Genomic DNA, 25,735 nt, shown 5'->3' with positions numbered 1-25,735 from the left:
AAAGCCAGAAGTTGCAGGGCACCAGAGTCACCTGGCTGACACGAGATGTGATGCATGAGCAGGTGTGTTGTTGTGATGAAGCTGCCAGTCACCAGTTGCCCATTAGCTGCAGCCTCCTGAATCATCCAAATAGTTTCTATTCTACAAAAGAATGTTCAAGCTTAACGCAAAATATGATGCAGATTTGTTGCTCTACTTGCTCAGTCATTTTGAATGCGACAGCCACACAGTATACATATGCTCACTCAATGGTATCTACCACTCCCACTGACTAGTACAGTGAAGTTGTCATTGTTACATGAATGTGCATTCCAGTCCACTCTCCTTGGCTGCCTGGTTACATTGATGCCATGCAAACTATTCTTGTTATATTAACAATGGCTGGACTTTTTACAGACAGACCTCATGTTACTATTTAATTATTCTATTATTATTTTTTATTTATCATTCATTTATTTATTTATTTTTAAATCTTTACCCAAGGACATTTTTTTCATTGCTTTTAGAGAGAGAGGACAGGAGAGAAGGAGAGAGAGAGAGAGAGAGAGAAAGATCAATTGGTTGTCTTCTTGCATGCACTCCAACCAGGGATTGAACCTGCAACCTTTCAGTCTAGGGACAAAGCTCCAGTCAACGGAGCCACATCAGCCGGGGCTATTTTATTTTATCCTCATCCAAGGGGATGCTTACTGATTTCAGAGAAAGGGGAATAGTGGGAGAGGAACATCTGTGTGAGAGAGAAAAACTGATTGGCTGCCTCCCACACATGCCCTGACCAGGGCCTGAACCTACAACCTAGGCACGTGCCCTGACTGGAATTGAACCCGCAACCTTTTGGTTCACGAGAGGATGCTCCAACTAACTGAGCCACACCAGCCAGGGCATAATTATTCTGTTATTAAAAGAATTCCTTAAGGAAGCAATTTTGATGTAAATGTTTACTACTAAGCAAAATAAATAAAAAGAACAGAAGACTCATTGACATAAATATGAAAAATAACCAAAAGAAAGAAGGGCTAGAGGATGAAACTGAAAATTGGGTGATGATAAGGTGCCCTCCATTCTCAACTCCAATTTATTTGATAAAACAGATGACAACAAATACAGGTCTTAGAACTGGGGGTAAGAGAAGACATGGAATCCTCGTGGATCATTTATTAGGATTTCTTCTCTTTGCATCTAACACATTCCATCTAGAGATCAAGGTTGAGGAGCCCCTGGTCAAAGACGAGAAAGAACAAAAACCAAAGAATCTAGGAGTGTTTGGTCTGTAGAAACTTACTCCAAGAAGCCAAAGGTAGTTCACTATCAAAAAATCTATCATATGGGGCCCCGGCTGGCGTAGCTCAGTGGATTGAGCACGGGCTGCGAACCGAAGTGTCGCAGGTTTGATTCCCAGTCAAGGCACATGCCTGGGTTGCAGGCCATGGCCCCCAGCAACCGCACATAGATGTTTCTCTCTCTCTCTCTTTCTCCCCCCTTCCCTCTCTAAAAATAAATAAAATCTAAAAATAAATAAATAAAAATAACAATATTTTTTAAAAATCTATCATATGTTGATAGATTATGGATCTACTCAATCGATGAATTAAAGATAATCATAGTGAGTGCTGAGTAAGCTTTGACTGAAATTCAGTAGACATTGTTAGTAAAAATTCAAAGTCAGACATAGAAGAAACTCACTTAAGTAAAATAATGTACCCCCCACACCAAAAAATGAACAGCATGCTTTCTAAAAGATTACAAAATGAAAACCATTTAAATTAATATCAGGACCTTGACAGAGATGCTAGTTATGACCACCGTTGTTTAACACTGTCTTAATGCTTCTATGAAATACAAAAACAAAGCCAAAAAATGAGTAGCTTGAATAAACAGTGAAAAAAGAAGTGAAAGTGTTTTTGCTGCTCATATTAATGCATGCCTGAAAATCAAAAGATGCTACTATAAAATTAGGAGGACTAATCAATATATCTAGAGGTAAATGGATAGAAAATTTTTAAAAATCAGTGTCTGTTTTCTATAGTTTCAATTAGCACCTAGAAATGAGAATTGGAAAAATATTTAATTTGCTATAGCAAGAACACTCTATGATAATTCTTAGAAATAAATTTAACAGAAGAGGCACACAACATAAATGAAGGCAAGTCTGCAGTCTTTAAGAGACATCAACAGATCTGAACAAGTGAAAAAACATACCACATTCTTCAATGTAAAAAAAATATATAACTGTAACTTACATCCTCAACTCATATGTAAATTAAATGTGATTCCAATTAGATCCTTATATAACCTTATGGTTGTGGTGGTAAAATTGGAGAAAATAATTTTAAGGATTACATGGAAATTTAAATATGCAAGAATAGATAAAAAATATAAAATAAAAAACAGTGATAAAAGACTTACTTTACCAGATACTAGAATATAACTTAAAGCCACTTTAACCAAAATAGTATTGGTACAGAAAAACACACACAGATCAATATATAGAACATAGAAATCAATCTCAGTATTTACGAGAATTTAAGATATCACAAAGGTGGCAGTTCTAGGAAAATAAAACACCCGGTTATCCATCTGGGAGAAAGTGAAATTGGACCAGCATCATGCGCTGTGTACAAAAATAAACTCCAGATGGATTAAATATGTAAAAATATAATATATACAATAAAAACCTGGCAAGAAAATCTTGGCAACTACAATTACAAAATTGGAAGGTAGGAGAGACCTTAAGACACAATTTTCTACATAAAAATTGGAAAATGTGTGACATGAAACCATAAATAAAATGAATAAAAAATTAAGTTTTAGGAAGGTATTTATAATGAAGATACAAAGGATTAATGCACATAACATATAGAGTGTCTACAAACTGACACTTAAAAAAACTTACTAGAAAAATGTACGATGAACATGAAAAGGTAATACACGCAGGAGCAAATCACTCAAATGTACTGGTAGCCAGGGAGTTGCAAACTACAGACAGGTGGGCATCAGTTACGCCCACTGATGAGAAAAAATTAAATACAGTGATAACTGGAATATGGGTCAACACGTAATTTTCCTACACTGCTGGCAGAACTGTGAACTATTTCAGCCTTTCGGAGAGGCAAAAAGGATGTAAGTAAATTAAATATAAAAACTGAATAACCAGTTCAAAAAACACGTTACCCTTTGATCCAGCAATCACACTTCTGAGACTATTCCATAAAATTAAAAGATTTAGAACATGTGTAAGGATGTTTATAGTAAAACACTATTTAGAGGCTAAGAAATACAAACAAAGTAAATGCTTACCAACAGAAGAAGGGCTGAATAAAAGTCTATATTTAAAAACACTTACGTATATAATCACATTTGTTTAAAAAAATTCTGTGTGAGAATTTATCTGTATAAAGAAATCACCTTCAAGGAAAGACAGATAGGGAGGGTAACAGAAAAGGACCAGCTCTGGAGTCAGTCCTGAGTTCAAATCCTGCCTCTATCATTTACTTCCTCTATTATCTGTTTACTAGCTGAGTGACTATAAGCAAATTACTAAGCATCATTGAAACCATTTCTCATTTTTAAAACAGAAATAGTAATTACACCTGGTATTTACTGAAAGGTCACTTGTCTCTGGATTACAAAAGCCACATGGAAAAATTCATATATATACTCCTTACAAGACAGGCTTGACAATTAAAGGAAAATTATGACAAAGGCTTTATCAGTTTTGTTTGCAAGTTAATTTTTTTTGGCCTTCACTCTATAAATCATGTAATTCTTTTCTCCTCTTTTAAGTTTAGTCTTTGAAGAAGCTAAGTCAAAGAAAACCTCCAGGGTAATATTACATGTGAAATTTCAGAACACAAAGCATATATCCAGTAAAGAACCCAAGTCCAAAATAAATAACTTCCAAAAATTTGTGATATATATACATATGTAAGCATTATTGTCTACATGTGTATAATACTATGTACAAATCCTGCTGTCTTGGTCTGTTGGGCTGCTGTAACAAAATACCACAGATTGGATGACTTATAAACAGCAGGAATTTATTGCTCAATGTTGTGGAGGCTGAAAGTCCAAGGTCAGGGTGCCAGATGGTTGGGCTCCTATGAAGGCCCTCTCCTGGGTTGCAGACTGTCAACTTCTTGCTGGGTACTCACAGGGTGGAAGGTGGCAAAGGATCTGTCTGGAGCCACTTTTATAAAGGCACTGATCCATATCGCCACAGCTCTGCCCTCACGACACAATCACCTCCCAAAGGCCCCACCTCCTAATATCACCACCTTGGAGGTTAGGTTTTAACATACAAATTTTGAGCGACACAAACACTCAGACCATAGCACCTCCTATATGCAAGAATGTTCATAAGCAACTTTCTTCATAATAGCTAAAAATAGGGGAAAATATCTACATTAGCAGAATACATTTTTTATAAGTGTGGCTTACTGGTGCAATGGAATACTCTTAGCAATTAAAATAATGAAAACAAAAAAGAGCTACTGATACACTGCCAAAAATGGATGAGCAAAAAAAGATACAGAAAAGTACATGCTGCATGATTGTATGCCTGCATTAAAAGCAATACCAATTTGCATTAAATAACACTGTACTGTAAGACAATAAAAAAAGCTTTCACCAATATTATGATAGTTAAATAATTTGTATTTTCTGATCATCTACCAGCAGTTGAAACTAACATATACATCATTATAAATCTTTTTAGGTTCTAGCCATCTACATGATAGTAAAAGTGTAATGTGAAATATAGAGAACATGACATAAGAACATATAAAACAATCAAATATATCAGATTTTGTGAATAGCTGATCTTTTCAATGTCATGTAATTATCAAGTTCCTACTCAAAAAAGACATCTGCCCTGGCTGGTGTGGCTCAGTGGATTGAGCGCCAGCCTGTGAACACCAAGGGTCTCCGGTTTGATTCCCAATCAGGGCACCTGCCTGGGTTGCGGGCCAGGTCCTCCAGGCAAGAAGCAACTGACCAAATCTCTCGCACGCTGATGTTTCCCTCCCTCCTCCCTCTCTTTCTCCCTCCCTTCCCTTCTCTCTACAAATAAAATCTGAAGCAAACAAACAAAAACCTAGACATCACCATTTTCATGCCACCAGAAAAGGGGAATACTTCATGTCATTAAAATGATCTGCATGAAGAGCCACACGAAAAACCTTTAATTGGCCGAACATTTCAAAAGACTTCAAAAGAGGAACTAGAAAGATACGGGCACAACTGAGTTATGCATTCGAAATATGATTTCCAATAAAGGGTACACCAATCAACTAGGTGCAGCTCTGCCAGCTCCACACATTACATACCCTCGTCTTCCATTCATACGCCGAGCACAATGCTCTTCCGTCCTCCCACACCTGGGAGTTCTCTTCTGAACCCATCTTAAGTGTTATGTTTCTGATAAAGACTCTCCTGTTCTCCCAGCTGAATCTGTCACTACTTTTGATAGTTCCAACTGTGCGTTTTCATACTACTGTATGAAACATGCCTACCGCATGACAGATAATGCTTCTGTGTTTGACCTCCTAGCTCCAGCATTATGGTTGTAATACAGGTACTCAACAGATGCTGGTTAAACAGTTATATCAACATAATAGAGGGAATCAGAATATTAGTTCCTGAAAGAAAAAAAATCTGTCTAGAAATAAGATGAGAATACTAGTATTTTGAGCAAATCAGTGTAATTTTCTGTAAGAAAAGATTCAGTATCATGTTCAAATGCTGTTCTTCCCATCTAAAGGTCTTTAAATAATTTTATAGAGGTACTATTCATCTCTTATAGGGTGTTAATAGATTTTTAAAAAGAAGTCCCACTTTTTGTCACATTGAAAAAGTCACATACATTATTGAGGGTTCTGAGAAATTTATTCACAGGCCAAGTTTGGGATGTGCATACCATTGGAAAAACTGCCTCCTAAATATAAATATTTCAAGAATTTGAGAAAACAAAAACAAAAATTAAAACCAATAACATAGTTATAAAGGCATTGCCTAACCTTGCAGAAAATTACTTTAAATTCTTGTATGCTTGTACAAGGAATAGTTGTTACTTCACTTGCAAAACCCTGAGGAATGCATAAACTTAAAAAAGGAATACTATAAAATGTGAGAATTCTTCACTTTAGAGAAATGAACTAAAAGGAAATATGGTTTAAGATAACAGAACTACCGGTATATTCTTCCAACTGTAGAAACTAGAAGTGGGCCTTACCTACCAGGAGTCCATTTCTGTGACATGTGAAAGGGATTAAAATAAACAAAAGAAAGTGTTTACATACTGCAAAGCACAACTGATCTAACTAAAATGCAATGGAATGCAATTACTGTGAAAAAGGACTTAGGTACACAATGGTAAAGGACATCCTTTGCCAGAGGTGAAGTCAGTCAAGGGAGAAAACCTAGGCCTTCTCCTCCTTTGTGCCAAGACTAGAAATACCTTTGGGCTAGCAGTATAAAAGTTCTATTCTTGTATTAGATAAAGGAATTATAAAAATTCTTGGAAATCAGTCACAATGATCTTCTCGTAACAAATTTCTAAGAGTATTAATGGTGAAGCTGAATCATCATCCCCTTACCTTTGTGATGAGAATTCGGTATTTTTCTACCAGGTGGTCGTTGTTGTGACAACCTGCCAGCAGCTGCCACACTTCTCCCCGAAGAGCCTCAGGAACACCGCTTCTTACCAAGGATGACAACTGCTTTGGCCTCACACTCAAGTTGAGATGCCTAAAAATAAAGCCAGAGTCCAGAGTCCATAAAAGAAGTGTTCTCTAAGAGTATTGTTTTTATGAAAACTAAATTACTGATTTACAAACACTTAATAAAGGTCATATACTAGTAAAAAAAACAAACAAACATAAAACTGTTCAGCTAGATGTGGCCAAGATAACTTTAAAAGACTGGCTGGCATAGCTCAGTGGATTGAGCGCGGGCTGCGAACCAGGCATCGCAGGTTCAATTCCCAGTCAAGGCACATGCCTAGGTTGCAGGCCGTGGCCCCCAGCAACCGCACACTGATGATTCTTTCTCTCTCTCTCTCTCTCTCTCTCTCTCTCTCTCTCGCTCTCGCTCTCTCTTTCCCCCTTCCCTCTCTAGCAGTAAATAAATAAAAAATCTTAAAAAAAAAAAAAAAGACTGGGTGGAAGAAAGAATTCTGCAATCTGACTACTTCCTAAGTATCTTCAAACTATTGTTCTACTTTTTAAAAAAATGAAACAGAAAGCCAAACTGGAAACCATAGCTTTATGGTTGTGGCTTATGTAAGATAAACAAAGCAAAATTCCCATCAGTGGGCACACAGCCAAAGACAAGCACTTGGCCCTGAATCAAAATTGGCACACTGTACTTACACACTCTCAGTGAAAATTAAGATTTAAAATAATATAAAAATAAATGTTTCTAGCAGCTTTTATGAATGCTTCCTTCAAGTGACTTTTCTGAATGACTATGCTGATTAAGAGAGTTTCTACTATACTGTAACATCAAAACAGGTTGTTAAAGTATTTGAACTTCATCTATCTCATCTATGAAGTGGAGGAAATAAACCTTATTTTGAAATGTTGGTAATAACATAGAAAGTGCTTTTGCATACAATCTTACTTGATCCTTGTAACAAGCATCTGAGGTAAGTGGTAGTAGTATCTCCAGTTTTACAAATGAAGGAAAAAATTCAGGGAAGTCAATTAAATAACTGAGGTAGTCCACAAACTCCAAGACCAATAAATGTTCTATCTGTTGCATCACACCTGCTTTGTGCTTTGAAAGCCTCCATTACTGAGTCAACAAAGCAGGCTTCCGACATGAGAACTATCCTGTCAGAAGTCTCCCGTGACTATCCAATTTAAACAGAGGTTCTGACACAGAATGACCACTATCAAAATATAAAAAGGTCTGAGACTTTTCTCAGATGTTCCCATAACTGTAGCAGAATAATGCACAGCACATTTAAAAATGGTTAATTCTGTGATGCCAGTACCCTAATGCAAGGGCTAAAGACAATTCAATACAGTGTTGTCTTTGCTTAGGGAAAAAAAAATACATATGTATGCATGTACGTGCACACACACGTACACACACACACACACATGGTCCTGCACAAATAACACCCCTTTTTTATTTTTTTATTACAAAATCGTAAGCATATAACTGTATTATATTGTATCTGTATTGTAACACTATCACACTCAAGCACACCATATGACATTTTGGGTGAAATGTTCAAATTAAAACTATAAATTATTACACCCACAGTATTATCCCACCAGCCCCACTCGAGCAGGCCTTACTTCTGCTGGAGCTTGCATACATAAATTGAAGAGCTGACAGCAGAAAGAACAAAAGCAGTTCTGCTACTTAATGCACGGATTGGTACACTATAGCTTATGGGCCAAATCCTGCCGACCACTTGTTTCTATGAATCAACTGTCGCTGAAATAGGCCTTTTTGTTTGTTCCTGCATCGTCTCGACTGCTTTCCCACTACAGCAGGACTGGGTAGCTGTGACGGAAACTATTTGGCCACAGAGTCTAATGTATGTGAATTTGGCCCTTTACAGAAAAATATAGACTTACCTCTAGGTTTATTTGCTAATCTTAGCTTAATTTATATTGGTAAAATTTTCAGAATAATTTTATGTCACTGATACCATTAACTTTAACTAACCATATTATTCTGTATTGACATTAGTTCTCTTACCCACTAAGAGTCACATTAAAATGAACTTAGAAAATTAGAGCTCAAAGGTATTATTACTAACAACGTCACTAAAATCGAATGTGGAGTGAAATAAACCAGCTTTTGGGATGGTTTTTGATGGGGTTAAAAATTCCGGGCTTGCCATTCACTAACTGGAGCTGCTGACTTCATCACTGAGCCAGTTTCCTCATCTGTAAAAATGGATACTAGTCCATCGGGCTATGACAGCTGAGAAAGCACAGTGCCTGGGATATAGCTCATTAGTAATAAATACTACTACAACATCCATTATGTTCAATTAACAGTAGTTCTGAATGGCAGTTTTATAGGCTTGGATGTTGTAAATAAAGAAACAGACTCAGAAGAGTTAAGTGACTTGCCCGAGACAGCCTGGACAAGACCATACAGCTTGGAAGTAGGAAAGGCAGTCTTTGAAGCCTTGTCTACCAGGCTCTACAACTCCATAACACTGGGATACCTCCTACCTACAGAACACATATAATCATGATAAAAAAATACAACTGACAGAATTGAGGAGAAACTGTACTATTATTTCTGAAGACATAACTAAAACCAGCAAAAACAGTTTTAAACACTCTGAAGACAGTTTAGACAGATGGAAACTCAATTAATATACCTGAGGGAGCAGAAGAAGGGCATAACTTAATTAAATGAATTAACTAATAAATAATGCTTGATGACAAAACAAATTCCAAGCAAGTGTATAAAAAGCAAGTTCATTAAATGAAATCTAGCATCTAACTGCTGTATCTAAATGATTTTAAATATCCTATTATGTAACCATTCAAGACTCAATTACATGTCTATTTTAGAGCAGGAACCTTTTTATACAGATAAAATTCCTGCCAGCAGCAGTACAAACACTCCGAAGTCACTGAACTGAAAATATAATTGTGACGAGAACATCAGCAGGTTTGTCTCCTGATTGCTAAAGGAACAGAAAAAATAAATGAGAACTATTCCCCTGAGGGGCTTTTGCAGAGTTCCTTTATTAAAACCACTTACGGAAAGACAAACTGTACTTTGGCTTGCATTTATTCCTGTACACATTTGACATTTCCCAATGTGAAGAGCATTTTACCAAAAGTGTAAGGCATTGTGAGAGTGCTGGGAGCAGATGATGCCCATTTGTAGTCCTATCCCTTAAGGGCATGAAGTTTTTTTAAAATGCTGAGACACAGTATTACTAAGAATAGAGTGAAAGGCTTCAACAGTTAAGACTTTTGAGAAAAATCAAATCCCAAGGTAGTAGGCCTATGGGGTACTTATATGACAACCTTAATAATCAGAAACTCTGAAATAGAGAAGCAAAGCGATCACTTTCAAGCTCAGCTATTTTTTTCAGCATATTCTGACACCCTACACAGAGGAAACAGGAAACTGCATAAATGTCTCACCCAGCTGACTTACCTGAGTGTCTCTGGTTTCACTGATAAAATACTTAAAGGTCGTGTATTCTTTTCTGACAGTCTACAGATGCGAATATCAACCTTGGCACATATAAACCAATTACTAAAACTCTAACACACCAAAACAAAATTTTTTGCCTACCCAACAAAAAAAAATAAGTATAATTTTGATTCCTTCACACTGGACGGCCATTGTTGTGTTGGCTGTTGTCATTTTTTTATTTGATAATCTGAGAGAAAAGAGGTCAGTGCCTTTGACCAAATAGGTATTGTCTTTTTTTTCTAAATTTAGTGACTTTTTCTTTTTCAAGTATTTTAAAAAATACTTTATTTATTTTTAGAGAAGGGGAGAAAGAGGGAGAGAAACATCAATGTGTGGTTGCTTCTTGTGTGCCCCCTACTGGGGACCTGGCCCAGAACCCAGTCATGTGCCCTGACTGGGAATGGAAGCAATGACCCTTTGGTTCACAGGCTGGCACTCAATCCACTGAGCCATACCAGCCACGGCAGGTACTGCATGTTTTAAAAATTCTTGTGACACACCAATTGAAACTGCTGGTCATAGGATAGTGCTTGTTAACATTGTGGTCAGGCTCTCTTTCTTTAAGACATTATTTATTATCTTTAGAGAGGGGGGAAGAAATATCAATGTGAGAAACATTAATCAGTTGCTTCTCACGTGTACCCAACTGGGGACAGAACCTGCAACTCAGGCATGTGCCCTGACAGGGAAGTTAACTGGCAACCTTTCGTTTAGTGGGGTGACACCCAGCCAACTGAACCACAAAGGTCAGGGCACCTTGTCAACCTATCTCTTGAGCTGATAAAAGTTCCTGAATTTAACAAGTATTAGTAGGAAAAATAACTGGTAGAGCAGTTAATATATACCATGTTTATAACATTCTGCTCTGTCACCTTAAGTAACACAGGAAAAATCCCAGCTGGGGTCTCATCTGTGGCTCCATGTGTTGTGTGAATGTCCTCTGTAGTTCACTGATTATTGCGTATTATCTAACTATTGTGTCTTATCTTAAACAGTCAGTGGTTCCTAACCTCTTTCACATAAAGGACCTCTGTCCCTATTTATTCTCACTATGGACTCCATCTCTGAATAAATATTTCCTGCAGCAATGAGAATTTATTAGGTTTCTGACATTCTAAATGTTGATTTCCGATCTTCACTAATACCCTCGTAGACTTCTAAAACAGAATGTAGAACATGAAATTCACACTTAGGTTTCTATTATTGGTTCCCAAACTGAACATAATAGAATTGCAGGTGAAAAGGAGCATTATTCTATTATAACTTACCATTTCGATAGCAGTTCTCCCCATGTTTCAAGAATTTTTTCTGCACATTCTTTGGATACATCACCAGATCCACTTAAGAGGGGTTCATCATTATCTTTCATAAACAAAACAAACACAAAAAGATAACAGAGGTGACTATGCTAGCTAAAAGAATGACATGGAAAAAGAACAAATTTGAATGATCGTGCTGAAGCAGAAAGGCATAATTTCTCTTCTTTAGGATATAGGTATAAATACCAAGAAAATAAAAATGGTCCTACATGGAATGTTGCTGTAATCTTTTTCATTCTCTTGCTTTCCATGTAGGTTCATGTTATGTCAACTAAAGAGACATATCATTTAATCATAAAATGATAGGACTCAAAATATGGTATGTTCCCTCTCCTTTTCCAAAGCAAACAGCTTTGTGCATGAAAATATATAGCAGTCTCATTTACAGCAGTTGAAAAAATTACAAACCACTTAAGTGCCCAACAACAGAAGAGCAGAGATGTGCTGAATAAATTATGATACGTGTTTACAATGTAATTGCATGTCTATATTTGTTTACATAATGGTATGGCAAAATACCAGACAATATAGAAACATCAAGAGCTAAATCTTCATTATGATCTAATCCATGTTAAAAAATAGAAAATAGTTTGGAATGGACTATACCAAGATATTAATAATTATTGCCTCTGCACAATGGAATTATATTTTCTCATGATGTGTTTTTTCTCTCCTTTATGTTTTAATGATTTTCTAAATTTCCAACAATGGCATACATTAAACTAGAAAGCAAAAAAATATTAAAAAGGACTAAAATGAGTCATTTCAAATTTAATTCAAGTAATTAGGAAAAGTAAATTCAAATGTGAATTTAAAGATTATAAAACATGGAAAGACATCAAAAAAAAGGACACCAGTGAAGGCTGTGAAAGACCCTGAAAAGTGTAGGGAAAGCGGGGGGAAATAAGGACTCAGTATCTCCTTAATCAATCCTCTTTTGTTGGACACTTGGGGAGTTTTCAACTTTTTGCTACAAATAGAATCAGGATGAACATATCTTGTTGCTTTCATTGGGTATATGCCCAGAAGTGAACTTCCTGGATTTAAAAAAAAAAAAAAAGCATACTTTTAAGGGTTTTGAAACTTAAATGCCTTCCAAAATGGTTTTACCAATTTATGTTTCCAGTGGTTGAGTACAATAGCACTTGTTTTCCACCAATGCTGTTTCTACATTTTCTGGTTTAACTTGCCTAAACAAAGTTTTAGAGTTTTATACACCTGATGATTACATTACAAACTGCCTTTTTTTTTAAAGACTCAGAAATCCATGATACTTACTAAAGTATCTTCTATTAAGTTTTCTTTCATTTGCCTTGGGCATTATCATCAATTTTGATGGTGAGATAGGGAAGGGGTCACATTGAATGTGAGACATCTTCTGTGGATGGATGAATAGGAAAAAGAGAAAGTCTCGAGGGCACTAAGATAAACTTGTACTTTACTATTCTGCCAAAATTGGTCCTACTTTCTAACGCCTCAACTAATTCTCTACACACTAAAATGTCAATATACTACAACTCTTTCGGGGAAGGTAGCCTCAAAAATGTACTAAAATTTACAAGAGGTGACAATTCCTTTAAAGAGCTACCCTAAAAACCTATCTATCTTACAAAATTCTTTTCTGTTTTGGATGCTTTCAACAAATCTAAATAGGAGTAGTTTGAAATCTGTGTTTAGAACTCCATGCACCTAAGGGTGGGGAGTGAGCAGGCAATCTCAGGATATTTCTGAAAACCCCCTGCTCCCTCTTTATAACTGCTGACTTCCTGCCCTGTAAGCACAAATGCCTTTTGAATAAGGAGCCACTCTAGGGGGTTGCAGCCATTTCTTTTCAGGGAGCAAAGAGATCACAATGGGACTGTTTCCCTGGTTTGTATACCAGATTAGAGGGAATTAAAAATGACATGCTACACAGTCTTCTCCAGCCCCAGTTAGCATGGTATTACATACCAGAAATTGTATTATACACGAGGGAAAAAATGTGGGGCAAAAAAGGACACTCTCCTCCTGCACAGAGCTCGTGCTCTGGTGTTCCCTGATTCTCCCATGATGCCTTTAGTCCTTATGGCTCCCTAATGAATAGTCAGTATAGGCCTTCTGAATCCCCTCGATTGTATTTAAAAATCTCCCCTGGCTGGTGTGACTTTGTGGATTGAGTACTGGCCTGCAAACTAGGGGTCACCAGTTTGATTCCCAGTCTAGGACACATGCCTGGGTTGCGGGCCAGGACCCCAGTTGGGAAAAGGGCGCACCAGAGGCAACCACACATTGATGTTTCTCTCCCTCTCTTTCTCCCTCCCTTCCCCTCTCTAAAAATAAATAAATAAAATCTTTTAAAAACATCTATGCCTACTACTTAGTATATACTATAACTAGATGTCTGTCCTAATGCTATCGTTTAGCTGGGCCCAAATTTCTTTGTAACTGGTAGATGCTCTTTAAAATCTCTATTGTGAAGATTTGAACATTCACTGTTTTCATAAGAAACAGCGTCTTTCTCAGTTTTTTGCTGGTTTGTTTTTATTGCTGAACCTAAGTATAGGAGAGTTCTGTAAACTTTTACTTGCTTTGTCAGGTCGAAGACCACCAGTTAAACAGTGTAGATAATCTCAGGTAGCAGGAACAAGTTCACCTTTCCCAGTTTTAACACAGGACTTGAACGAGCTCTGCAGGGAGACTAAGTTGTCTCTGTGACTTCTCCAAAAACAATACATGTGCTTTCTTTGCACTTCAAAATGCTTTATGTGAACTAAATGCACAGAAGTGATAACAGAATAGAGCTTAGACCTTTCACTCAGAGACCTGGATAAAATCCTCCCTGCTATTTTCTAGTTGTGTGACCACAGACAAGTACACTTTTCTGAGATTCCATTTCCTTATATGCGAAATAAGAATAACAATGAATCCTATTTTTTAGGGTTTTTATGAGGATTACATAAACGGAGTATTATTTTATTTTGTAAACAAAGTCCCTGTCTACCACATATTAAGTATCTAGTAATTGGTGGCCATTAATATTACTAATAAATGATTCTAAGTTGATTAGTCATAGGAAAAGTGGAAATTATAGAGAATACGGGAAGTAGGAATTTAGAACTTGCTCTAAACTTGAAAAAAGTACATATAATCATGACTGTTATTTCTTTTAACCCAATCAATCATTCCTGCCACCTCTCTGCCATTGTTAATGTACTTTGTTAGCCAGGAGTGCCCAAACCAGCCCAGACAGCCCTGCTGAATTCTCCCTAAACTTTCCAAGTCCCAGCTCAAAAACTAACCTTTGTACGCCCCACACCACTCTTCCCACAATAAAAAATGGGTTCTTCTCTATGTTTCTAGAACACTTCTGTGAACATCCCATGGACACATGCTTCACATGACCTTCTAGCATAATCAGCTTTTCCACCCTTAAAAATAAAGCCTTGGTACAAAATTATAAATTAGAAAATGCCTCCCAAATCTTCACTTTTCCTGTGCTCCTTCCCTCCTTGCTATGTAGTATCTGTTAACAGGTATCTGCAGACTGACATATTAGTTCATAGATATAACCATTAAAAAAGAGGAAAAAACCCAACTGGTTGATTCCTAATGTTTATCAGTGTAAAAACTCAATGATGCATAAGTATCAATTTGTGTATTAAAATAAATTGTATATTTTGTGACAGGGTCATTAAGTGGAAGCCACTTCTGGCAAGTGAACTTGTCCCTGTAAAATGAGCCAATGAGATGAAATATTCAAGTGAATATTCAAGTGAATATTCCTCTTTAAAGAAGAACTAAATGTAAGTCTCATTTTGTCAAACTTGATTACAATTATCTTAAAGAAGGTCCAAAGTGACTGTATTTTGTCATGTACAATGTAGTTTTGCCCAAATTTTTGAGGGAAAAATAAGGATGCGCATTATACATGGGCAATACTAATTCTGTATCTACGTAAATGTTTTTAATTCTTTCATTTATGCTCACATGTTAAAAATGCAACCCTAGAAAGCAATATCTGTATGTTCAAAAATTAATGCTAAAATTACTTTTTAACACAAAAAACAAGTATTTAAACATAAATAAATAATTGAATTAAAAAATTAAAATGGAAGATTTTTCTCCTGAAAGTTTGGGCCAAAAATGTATGTGTGCAATATACACAGGAGCCCATCATGTGTGGCAAAACCCAGTAATCTTTTTTTGATCTCCCATGTCCTTTGCATATAGTAGACTGTCATGAGTATTTACTGAAAGAACTGTGTTATGTCACATTATCAATTCCCTAATAAAACTGTCCTCCACCCCAAACCACAACCGAAGCCCTGCCTTCAATTTACCTTCCTCTTCGTCATCTTCCGGAGGAGACGGTATCATTGAGCTCTGAGACCCGGACTGTGGCAGGCGGATCGAGGGGCTGGCTGTAGTTTTCCTCCTCTCTCTTTCTGATTCACTTTCCAAGCACACAACTTCGTATAACGTGTCAGTGTTACTCTTTCTCTCCTTTTGCTTTATCTTGAAGATGAAAAAATATTATTTTATGAAGCAGTATAATTCTTTAATAGAACACTACCTTTTTAAAAAATTACACTTTATAGATTATGCTATTACAGTTGCCCCAAGGTTTTTGGGGGGGGTTTTTTTGGACCCCTTTACCAAGCCCCACCCCACTCACTCAGGTAATCCCCATACATGTCCATGTTCACAGGTCACACATGTGTTCTCTGCCTACTCTATTCCCTGTGCTGTACTTGGCATCCCCATGGCTATTCTGTAACTACCAATTGGCAGTTTGTAATCGCTTTACCTTTTTCACCTATCCTCCTGACTCCCCTCCCATATGGTAACCACTGAAATGTTCTCTGTGTCTATGATTCTGTTTCTGTTCTGCTTGTTCATTTTTTTTTTAGAATCAAGTGTTAATAGATATGTATTTATTGTCATTTTATTGTCCATATTTTTTAATCTTTTTCTTCTTAAAGGAGACCCTTTTACATGTCATGTAATACTGGTCTGGTGGTGATGATTCCTTTAGCTTTTTCTTGTCTGGGAAGCTCTTTATCAGTCCTTCGATAACTCTGCTGGATAATCTCGGTTGTAGGTCCTTGCATTTCAGCACTTTTAATACTTCTTGCCAATCCCTTCTAGCCTGCAAAGTTTCCTTAGAAAAATCAGCTGACAGCCTTATGGGAGCTCCCTTGTAGGTAACTGTTTTTCTCTTGCTGCCTTTAAGATTCCCTAACATTTGGCATTTTACTTATTATGTGTCTTGGAGTGGGCCTCTTTACATTCATTGTGTTTGGAACACTCTGTGCTTCCTGGGCTTACATATCTATTTCCTTCACCAAGTTAGGGAAGTTTTCTTTCACTATTTTTTCAAATAGGTTTCCAATTTCTTGCTCTTTCTCTTCTCTTTCCAGCACCCCCATGCTGCAAATGTCGGTATGCTTGAAATTGTGCCAGAGGATTCTTACAATATCCTCTTTGTTTGGATTTTTTTCTTTTTGCTGTTCTGATTGGTTGTTTCTTGCTTCCTTATATTCTACATTACTGATTAGATTATTGGCTTCATTCACTCTACTGTTGGTATCCTATATATTATTCTTTTTATTACTGTGATCTTTGTTTCTGAATAGATTTTTTATGCTGTTGAGGTCCTCACTAAGTTCCTTGAGTATTATGAATTCTGCATCTTATAGATCACTTTTCTCCATTTTGTTTAGCTCTCTTTCTGGAGTTTTGTTCTGTTCTTTCATTTGAGCCATGTTTCTTTGTCTTCTCATTTTGGCAGCCTCCCTGTGTTTGTTTCTATGTATTAGGCAGAGCTGCTATGTCTCTCAGGCTTGACAGAGTGGCCTGATATAGTAGGTGTCCTGTAGAGTCCAGTGGCACAGCCTCCCCTGTAACCCAAGTTGGGTACTCAAGGTATGCCCACCATGCTGGCTGTGTTACTTCCTGTTGTAGTTGAGCCTTGACTGCTATTGGCACATGCAAGGTCAGCCACTGACTGTGTTCTGTCCAGGGTCACAAAGCATAAGCTACAAAGTGATCTCAGATGGCTGCTCCTTGTGCTGGGCTTGGAGGTACCCAAGAGAAGCCAAACTGTGAACCAAGGCAGAGCTGCTGCTAGTGCCTAGCTGGGGGCAACTTAGTGAGAGGGACGGGGCTCACTGAAGCCAGATGTTGCTTTTTTGAGATAATTTAGGAAAATATGAAGCATGAGACAAGACAAGCCATTTGTATGGAAAAGTCACTGAGAACAGCTTGGGTGGGGCAGGGCATCAGGGAACCACCAGGGTAGAGCGAACAGTGTGAGCCAGGTTGACAAAGTCTCAGATAATGGTGCCCGCCTGCCAGCTCTGCGGTTCTGTGGGGTGGAGGGCTCAGAAAAGGAACAATGGGCTCTGCCAGCACTTCCGTCTGGGAGAAAGCTGTCCCTCAGTTCCTCCTCCTATGTCTCTGATGCTTTTCAATCTGCTGCCCCCACACTGGAACTCAAAGGGAATGAATCCAAGTAAATCTGTGCATGGGCCTTTAAAAGGAACTGCCTGAGACTCAGCAGCTTCTGCCTTCCACAGCCTCAATTCCCCCTGGTTGTTACAGCCAGAAATTATGGGGACTCACCTTGGTGGCAATGGAACCCCGGGCTGGGGCACATAGTGTGGGACTGAGACCCCTTGCTCCTAAGATATCCCTCCTGATTTTTATCTGCCACGAGTGGGTATGGGACAAGCCTGTTCCGTGTCTCCGCCCCTCCTACGAGTCTCAGTGTGGTTTCTTCTGTAATTCCATAGTTTGATTCTTCTTTAATTCCATACTTGTAGGACTTCCATTCAGTTTGATTTCTGATGGTTTTGAATAGTGGCTGCTCTACAGTATAGTTGTAATTTTGATGTGGTTGTGCAAGGAGGCGAGCCATATTTACCTATGCCAGCATCTTGACTCGAAGTCCTAATTGAGCTCTACTTCTGACTTCATAAAGGATGTGAGAATAGAAACTATTACTTTAAATATCTACACTAAACGTAACCTTTTCTAAATAGAAAACTATATATGTTTGTATTTTAAAACCCTTAGAAAACAGGACTCTAGTTCTGAAATTTTATTTATTGTCTTAAGACTGTATCATCAAACATCCGACCAATATTTAGTAAGTGTGAACTACAAAGTTAACCATTCTGTATCTTCCCAACTACTTTAAGGTGTCCTTCAAGGTTTCGCATATAAACCCCTACATGAAAAAAATGTTTTAAAATACTCTGAAACAAAGTTTAGGACTAAGAAAGTAGTCATATTTCCATGTTTTTTCCCCCACTCCTTCACAGCTTAAAACAGTATAGGAAACTTTTCTTCAACTGAAAGCTACGACTGGGGGGTGGGAGGAGAGATGAGTGGCAGAAAAAAGATGAACAGAACCCACAAAATTTTTGATAAGTAAAATTTGTATTTTAGTTTTATTTTGAGATATATATATATATATATGTATATATATATATATATATATATATATATATATATAACAGTTTAAATTGACCTAAGTTAAAAATTAAGAACAGGAAGTATAAAGCTTCACCAGTACAATATTTATGTATATTAACATTCCATATTATAGCCAGTTTAAGGAGCTGGAAGGAAGAGTGAATATACAGGGCAGTAGGGAAAAGCATAACTGTAGGAAAAGACAGAGACAACTAGAAATGTGGCTACACTACAAAGACATACACATGTAAGGTAAAAATACAGAAAGAGACAGGGAGGAAAATCAGAAGTTCATTAGGTGCAGAAATACCAGGCAGAGACTTTATCATCTCAATTTTCCTTTCGGGTTCTTAAGAAAAATCACCCCAGTCCTGGAAGGCCTAGATAATGCTGGTAACAAGTCCTTTCCATATCATCCTGAAGCAGTGTTTAATACAGAAAGTGTTAAACTTTTCTGTCAAGGGCCAAATAGCCAAAATGTTAGGCTATGTGGGCCAGTAATCTCTGCCATAACTAATTCTGCTACCATGGTTCAAAAGCAGTCATAGACAGCAATATGGCTCTGTTCCGAAAAAATTTTATACCAAGCACCAAGCCAGATTTGACCCACAGACTATTTTTACACAGTGTACCGACTTTGTTCCAACATGACCACCCAAGGATTATTTAGCTTTCTTGATAAAACCAATTTTGACTTAGCTACTTACTACTAATTAAGGACCTGGATTCTGTGAAGTTACATATTAACCTATAGATTTGTGTCCAGTAGATATGCAAATGATTTCTGTCCAACAGAAAAGATAACCCAAAGGTTACCTACAGGATATTAACCAGTTTCTTTCTAACCTACTCCCCTTTTTCTAATATTTTTTATTAAAGGAAGAACTATATAACCTCAAGTTCCTCTAAACTTAGAACCAGTTTTATCATCTTACTGGTTCCATCATTACTTAATGACCAAAAAAATAAAATCTGTGACACATGTTCATTCTAAATTTGGAATGACTTTTAACTTTTATATACTATACTTCAACAGGAAAATGATTTAGTTTAGTTGTTAAAAATCACTCTGAACCAGCTGAAAGATCACTTAGAGCTCTTTATCTTTAAAAAATTTTCTTGTATTTTGGGTCATAATTAGAAATGCTTTTACCTAGAAACTCTTCTGTCATAGCGACTAGAGCAACATTGCCTTTTGAAGTCAGATAAACTGAGTCAAGAACTAAACCCCAGTTGTAAGTCAAGTAATCCAGCTATTAAAAATATTGCTCATTGTTAAAGGTAATAAATAGTACAGGGGTTCATAGTATTTTTTTGTTTTCATTTTTGTGTTTTAATTTTCTGAAATAAAATTTTTAAAGTACCCTAAAAAGGCAAAAAAGGTAGACTTAAAGAAATGAAAAGATGTCACAAGTTCTTGTATAAAATGACTGACATCATAAAGATGTCAATTCTCCCCAATAAAAATACCAATAATTTTTTCCAGAGTTACAAGGTGGAAACTGAAATTTATGTAAAAATAAACAATTAAGCCTATCCGGCAAAGCCCACAAAAAGAACAACTGGGGAGGGAAGGCAACCTGCCAAATGTTAAAACCTATTATGTAAGGTACATAAACAGTGTAGCACTGGTACATGAATAACAGAAAAACTAATGAAAAAATATAAAAAGGAGAAAGAGGGCCAACTATGTATGAAAATGTGATATACGACAAAGGTGGCATCTCAAGTCAATGGGAGAAAATTAGACTTTCGAATGAATGGCATTGAGACAGGTAGATGGCCATTTGAAAAAAGAAAGACTAACACCTGTACTTTACACTATATATGAGAATAAAATACTCATATATAATTCATTAATCAAAGGTCTAAAGGTAGTAAAATGAAACCCAGTAATTTTAAAAATGTGTAAATTCCTTTATTACTTGGGAGCAGGGTTAGCATTTCTAATTATGACCCAAAACCCAGAAACTTTAAAGGAAAAACTTGATAAATTCAAGTAAAATAAATAAATAAATAAATAGATAGATAGATAGATAGATAAATAAATAAATAAAACCTGTGTCAAAAAAGTCTGAAAGACCATCATAATTTAAGTCAAAAGACAGATGACAAACCAGGAGAAATAATTGCAAATTGTATCTCAAAGTGTTGACCTCTTAAATATATAAAAGGCTTCTAAAAATAAGAACAAAAGGTAAAAATCTAACATCAAAAAATATGAAGAAACAATTCATTAAAAAAGGTCACCCTTAAACATGACAAAACTGCTTGTTTTCAATCATCAAAGGATCAATTAAAACTACCATTATACGCTTAAGTTTAATAACACAATCTTAAAAGCCTATGGAGAAATAGATACTCTCATACCTAGGAATTTGGCAAATAAAACAAAATTACATAAGCAAAATTACCTCACATGCCAACAAAAATCTACTTTAACAGGAATCTACTCTCAAATGCTCTTTCATAAAATCAAAACAACACATGTACAAGGTTCAATACTGTGACAGTATTTGGATAGCAAATGATTGAGGAAAAAACCCAAATACGCATCAATAGAGGACTAGTTGAAAAGATCATGATTCATCCAAACTACACAGTACTATGCAGCCATTAAACAAGAATGAGAAAGCTCTCTCTGAACTGATGGAGAATGACCTTCAGGACATATGAAGTTAAAAAAGCAAGGCGCAAGACAGTATATATATGCTAGTTTTTGTTTAAAAGGGGGGTTAAAATACAGGGTGGGGTAAAAGTAGATTTACCCTACTTTGTATGGAAAATACAATTACCCTACAATTGTATTTATGGAAAATAAGACAATAATAATCCAAGAATAAACTCTTTTTGCATCCTCACAACTATAAACCTACTTCTGCCCACCCTGTATATCAGTATTTTATTATTTTCACAAAAAGAAACATTGGAAAGATAATCCAGAAACTAATAATCATGGTTACCTATGGGGATGGGAGGAAGGAGACATAAATAAAATCAAGATTCATTGTATATATTTTTAGGTATAATTTGGACTTTTGCACCATAAATTGAAAGTATGGAGATAAATGAACCTAATTATATGTCAAAAGGTAACATAACTATAATGAAAAAGAAAAGACTCCTATTAACTTCTGAAGGCAGTACTAATTTTACTTTTTTTATTTTTAAAAGGTTTTACTTATTTATTTTAGAGATAGGAATGGTAAGGAGAAAGAGAGGGAGAGAAACATCAGTGTGTTGTTGTTTCTCATGAGCTACCCACTGGGGACCTGACCTGGCCCGCAACCCAGGCATGTGCCCTGACCAGGAATCGAAATGGTGACCCTTTGGTTCACAGGCTGGCACTCATGTAAAAGAAAACAAGAAAATCCCGTAATGTTCAATTACTAATGAAAATATGTGAATGAATCAACTGATTGAGGCCAGGATCACCCACGTAGGGTGAAACCGTAAGTCAGAAAGCTGTTGAGAAATAGGACATGCGGAAGCTGCCCAAGTCCCACCCCAAAGACTGCTTGGTAAATGCAAAGAGAAAACTCTACTTGCACGAAGGAAAAATCGGTGGTCACCACCTTAATCAAGTGATCACACTTCTGGGGAACAGTGGAACAGCTGATACTACGTGCCTCTGACTGAGCAGCTGAAGAACTCTAGGAGAGCCAGCATTTTCTTATGGTTTACGTTGAGGGGTACAGTGGTCTAGTGTCCCCGTGTGCATGTGTCTGTACACACCCCCACAGAGCAAACACAGAGAAGAGGCTCAGGGTGCCAGTATAATTACACTAACTGCTGCCCTGTAAGACACTTGCCACATCATTTAGTCTTTCAGGTATCAGCTTAATGTCTCTCTGGCAATGAAAGTCCCATAAATTCTATAGTTTTAAGAATGCTTAGTCAGTCTCTTATTCACCTTATGTTACTGTTGGAAAATCTAGTCTTTAGGAACATTTTCTTCCTCTTTTAGTAAATGATATCTGAGAACTTAAATCTAAGAAAGCAATCTTCCTTTCCTTACTAATTTTTAAGTTTCTTCTCTAATATGATACCATCTTAACAGAACAATTCCCACAATTGGGAAGGCTTCCAGGCTAAAAAAAGAGTTACTGAGTCACCAGATAAATTTAGTAAAAGAAAAAAGATCCAATTTGTAAATGTATATTTTTAAAAACATTTCTATGGTTATTTTTCCATACAGCAATAATAGAAACTACATAATTTTTTAAAAATTTGGTCTGTTGTTCTTTCTAATGAGAACTGCAAAGTGGTTAAAAATTTAAATTACGATTAATTTAAGTAAATACTAAAAATATCTTACAGAGAGACAAAAGGAACATGTTTCCATAGAAAGAACCCTGACTGAGACTCTTAGAAAGCTTAGCTATGTATCTTTTTCACACAACATCCCATAAAATCTATTATTTTACATCTCTGGATCTATAAAATGAGAACTACCTTCACTGGATCACTAAGAAAATTATGTAAGACAGAAAAAAATGAAAGTGGATAGTGGAGTGATGGCCATAATAGGGCCTCAATTAATGGTAGCTGCTATTACTTTTTTTCTTTTTTTAAAAGAACTTCTAATTTTTTCAGTTGTAGTTTACATTCAATATTATTTTGTATAATTCTGTATGTACATCATAGTGGTTAGACAGTCATATACTTTACAAAGTGTTCCCCTGATATTTTTACTACCCACCTGGCACCGTCCATAGTTATCACAATACTACTGACTATATTCCATTTGTCATACTTTACATCCTCGTGCCTATTGTGTAACTACCCAGGTGTACTTCTTAATTTCTTCATCTCTTTCTCCCAGTCCCCCAAACATCGTCCCCTCTGGCAATCACTTTGTTTTTGTCTAAGGGTCTGTTTCAATTTTGTTTGTGCATTTAATTTGTTTTTTAGATTCCACATATAAGTGAAATCACTATAGCTGTCTTTCTCTGACTGGCTTATTTTATTTAGTATAATAATTTCCAGGTCCATTTGTTCTGTGGCAAAATGTAAGATTTTCTTTTTTTAACGCCCCACAGTATTTCACTGTGTCACAGGTTTTTTAGCCACCCATCTAGTGACAGGCACTTGGGCTGCTTCCGTATCTTGGCTATTGTAAATACCACCGCAATAAACACAGGAGTGCTTATATTCTTTTGAATTAGTGTTTTGGGTTAATTCAGATACATACTCAGAAGTGGAACCACTGGGTCATAAGGGAGTTCCATTTTTAATTTTCTGAAGATCCTCTATACTATTGCTATTACTTTTTAATGCCTGAATGTAAAAGAGGAAATAAACTTAGCTCTATCTGCTCTAAGACAGCAAAAGTTGTTCAAATGCTTCTCACTCTCTCTCCCCTTTCCCACTTCTTTACGTCTTCACATAAGCACCCCCAACCCCAACAGAACTTATCTAAATAAGGAGAAAAAGTAAAGATTATTCTCAGGAATTCCCAGCCCTCCTCCCAGTTCCACATATAAACTTCTAGGTTTTTTGCAAAGAAAATACTTACAACTCTGCCTATGTTTAGCTTGCAACCTTCGCTGAGCCTGGAGAGTAGCGCAGCAGGCTAGTCTCAGGTATACCTATCTTTTGGGCTAGTTTACCGTGTCAAGTCATTTGCTAGACTAATTAGATATATTACTCTAGACTGCACCACAGAAGTAATATTCCTGTAAACCCATGGAGTCTTTTGAATCCAAGGCTGTGTAACATAAGACCCGAAGGGAAAAGCAAGGTCAGAGGAATCTTATTTATGTTCGCTAAGGTAAGATTAAAGAGACAGAACTCTTTATATTCTTTGTAATTAAAGGTATCTCTTTTATACAAATTCATGTTAAAAATATCACATAATTAATTTCTCTTCATCATCTCTTATTCTAGAAAGTGTTAAGAATTATTCTCATTCATTTCCTAAACTTTCTTTTTTAATCCTCACCTGAGGATATGTTCATTGATTTGAAAGAGAGAGGAAGAGTAAAGGGGAGAGAGAAAGGACAGTGGCATCAATGTGAGAAACATCCATCAGTTGCCATCCGCACACGCCCTGACCAAGGATTGAACCTGCAACCTAGGTATGTGCCCTGATCAGAGATTGAATGTGTGACCTTTTAGTGTATGTGAAGATGCTCCAACCAACTAAGTCACCCAGCCAGGACCATGCCCCAAACTTTTAAGTGATTCTTATGAATTGATTTTTTTTCCTGAAGCACTCTTCCCCTGGGGTAGATCTCTAAATAATCAATGCTATTCTTATTCCATGACTTAGTGTTTTCCATTCTTCCTTCATCCCACTGAGGTTCCACAGTCCCTCTCAATAATAATAGCTAAAATGTATGAAGAACATACAGTCCCAGTTGTATAGTTTCTCAATGTCACAATAAAGCCATGAGGAAGATTCTATCACTGCCATTTTATAGCTGAGTAAACTAAGGTTCAGAGGGTTGAAGGAACTTGCTGAACACCATAAAGCTAGTCAATGGTAAGATCTAGACTCTGACTCCAGAGCCAGGTTCTAGATCAGGTGTGTTAAACTCATTGTCACCGGGGGCCACATCAGCTTCACGGTTGCCTTCAAAGGGTCAAATGTAATTTTAGGACTGTGTAAATGTTACTGCTCCTTAACTAGGGGCAAGGAGCTTGGTGTTGCCACCGGGTAGAAACAATGCAGGGCCAGATAAAACGAGGTGGAGGGCCTGTGTTCTAGATGATAACCCTGGGCTCATTCTCTGCTCCTTCCACAGTAAACAGGTGGAAGAACGGTATTG

The 25,735-nt window shown here is 36.7% G+C and overlaps 1 protein-coding gene across 3 annotated transcripts in view; it reads right to left on the bottom strand.

Moving 5' to 3' along the window:
• The window catches only part of RABGAP1 (RAB GTPase activating protein 1), a 141,170-nt gene that overhangs the window by 68,607 nt on the left and 46,828 nt on the right, over nucleotides 1–25,735 (bottom strand). For all 3 annotated transcript variants that reach the window (XM_045846251.1, XM_045846253.1, XM_045846252.1), the window contains 3 exons: nucleotides 15,824–15,998; nucleotides 11,454–11,547; nucleotides 6,594–6,744 (listed from right to left, as the gene is read on the bottom strand). In XM_045846251.1, coding sequence (XP_045702207.1) covers nucleotides 6,594–6,744; nucleotides 11,454–11,547; nucleotides 15,824–15,998 — 420 coding nt within the window. The remainder of the gene's footprint in view (nucleotides 1–6,593; nucleotides 6,745–11,453; nucleotides 11,548–15,823; nucleotides 15,999–25,735) is intronic.

Source organism: Phyllostomus hastatus, unplaced genomic scaffold, assembly GCF_019186645.2.
Source record: "Phyllostomus hastatus isolate PE091 unplaced genomic scaffold, TTU_PhHast_1.1 phas_contig_495, whole genome shotgun sequence".
NCBI lineage: Eukaryota > Metazoa > Chordata > Mammalia > Chiroptera > Phyllostomidae > Phyllostomus > Phyllostomus hastatus.
Note: the sequence above shows the minus strand (reverse complement) of the source record. Positions and strands in the feature narration are given on the sequence as shown.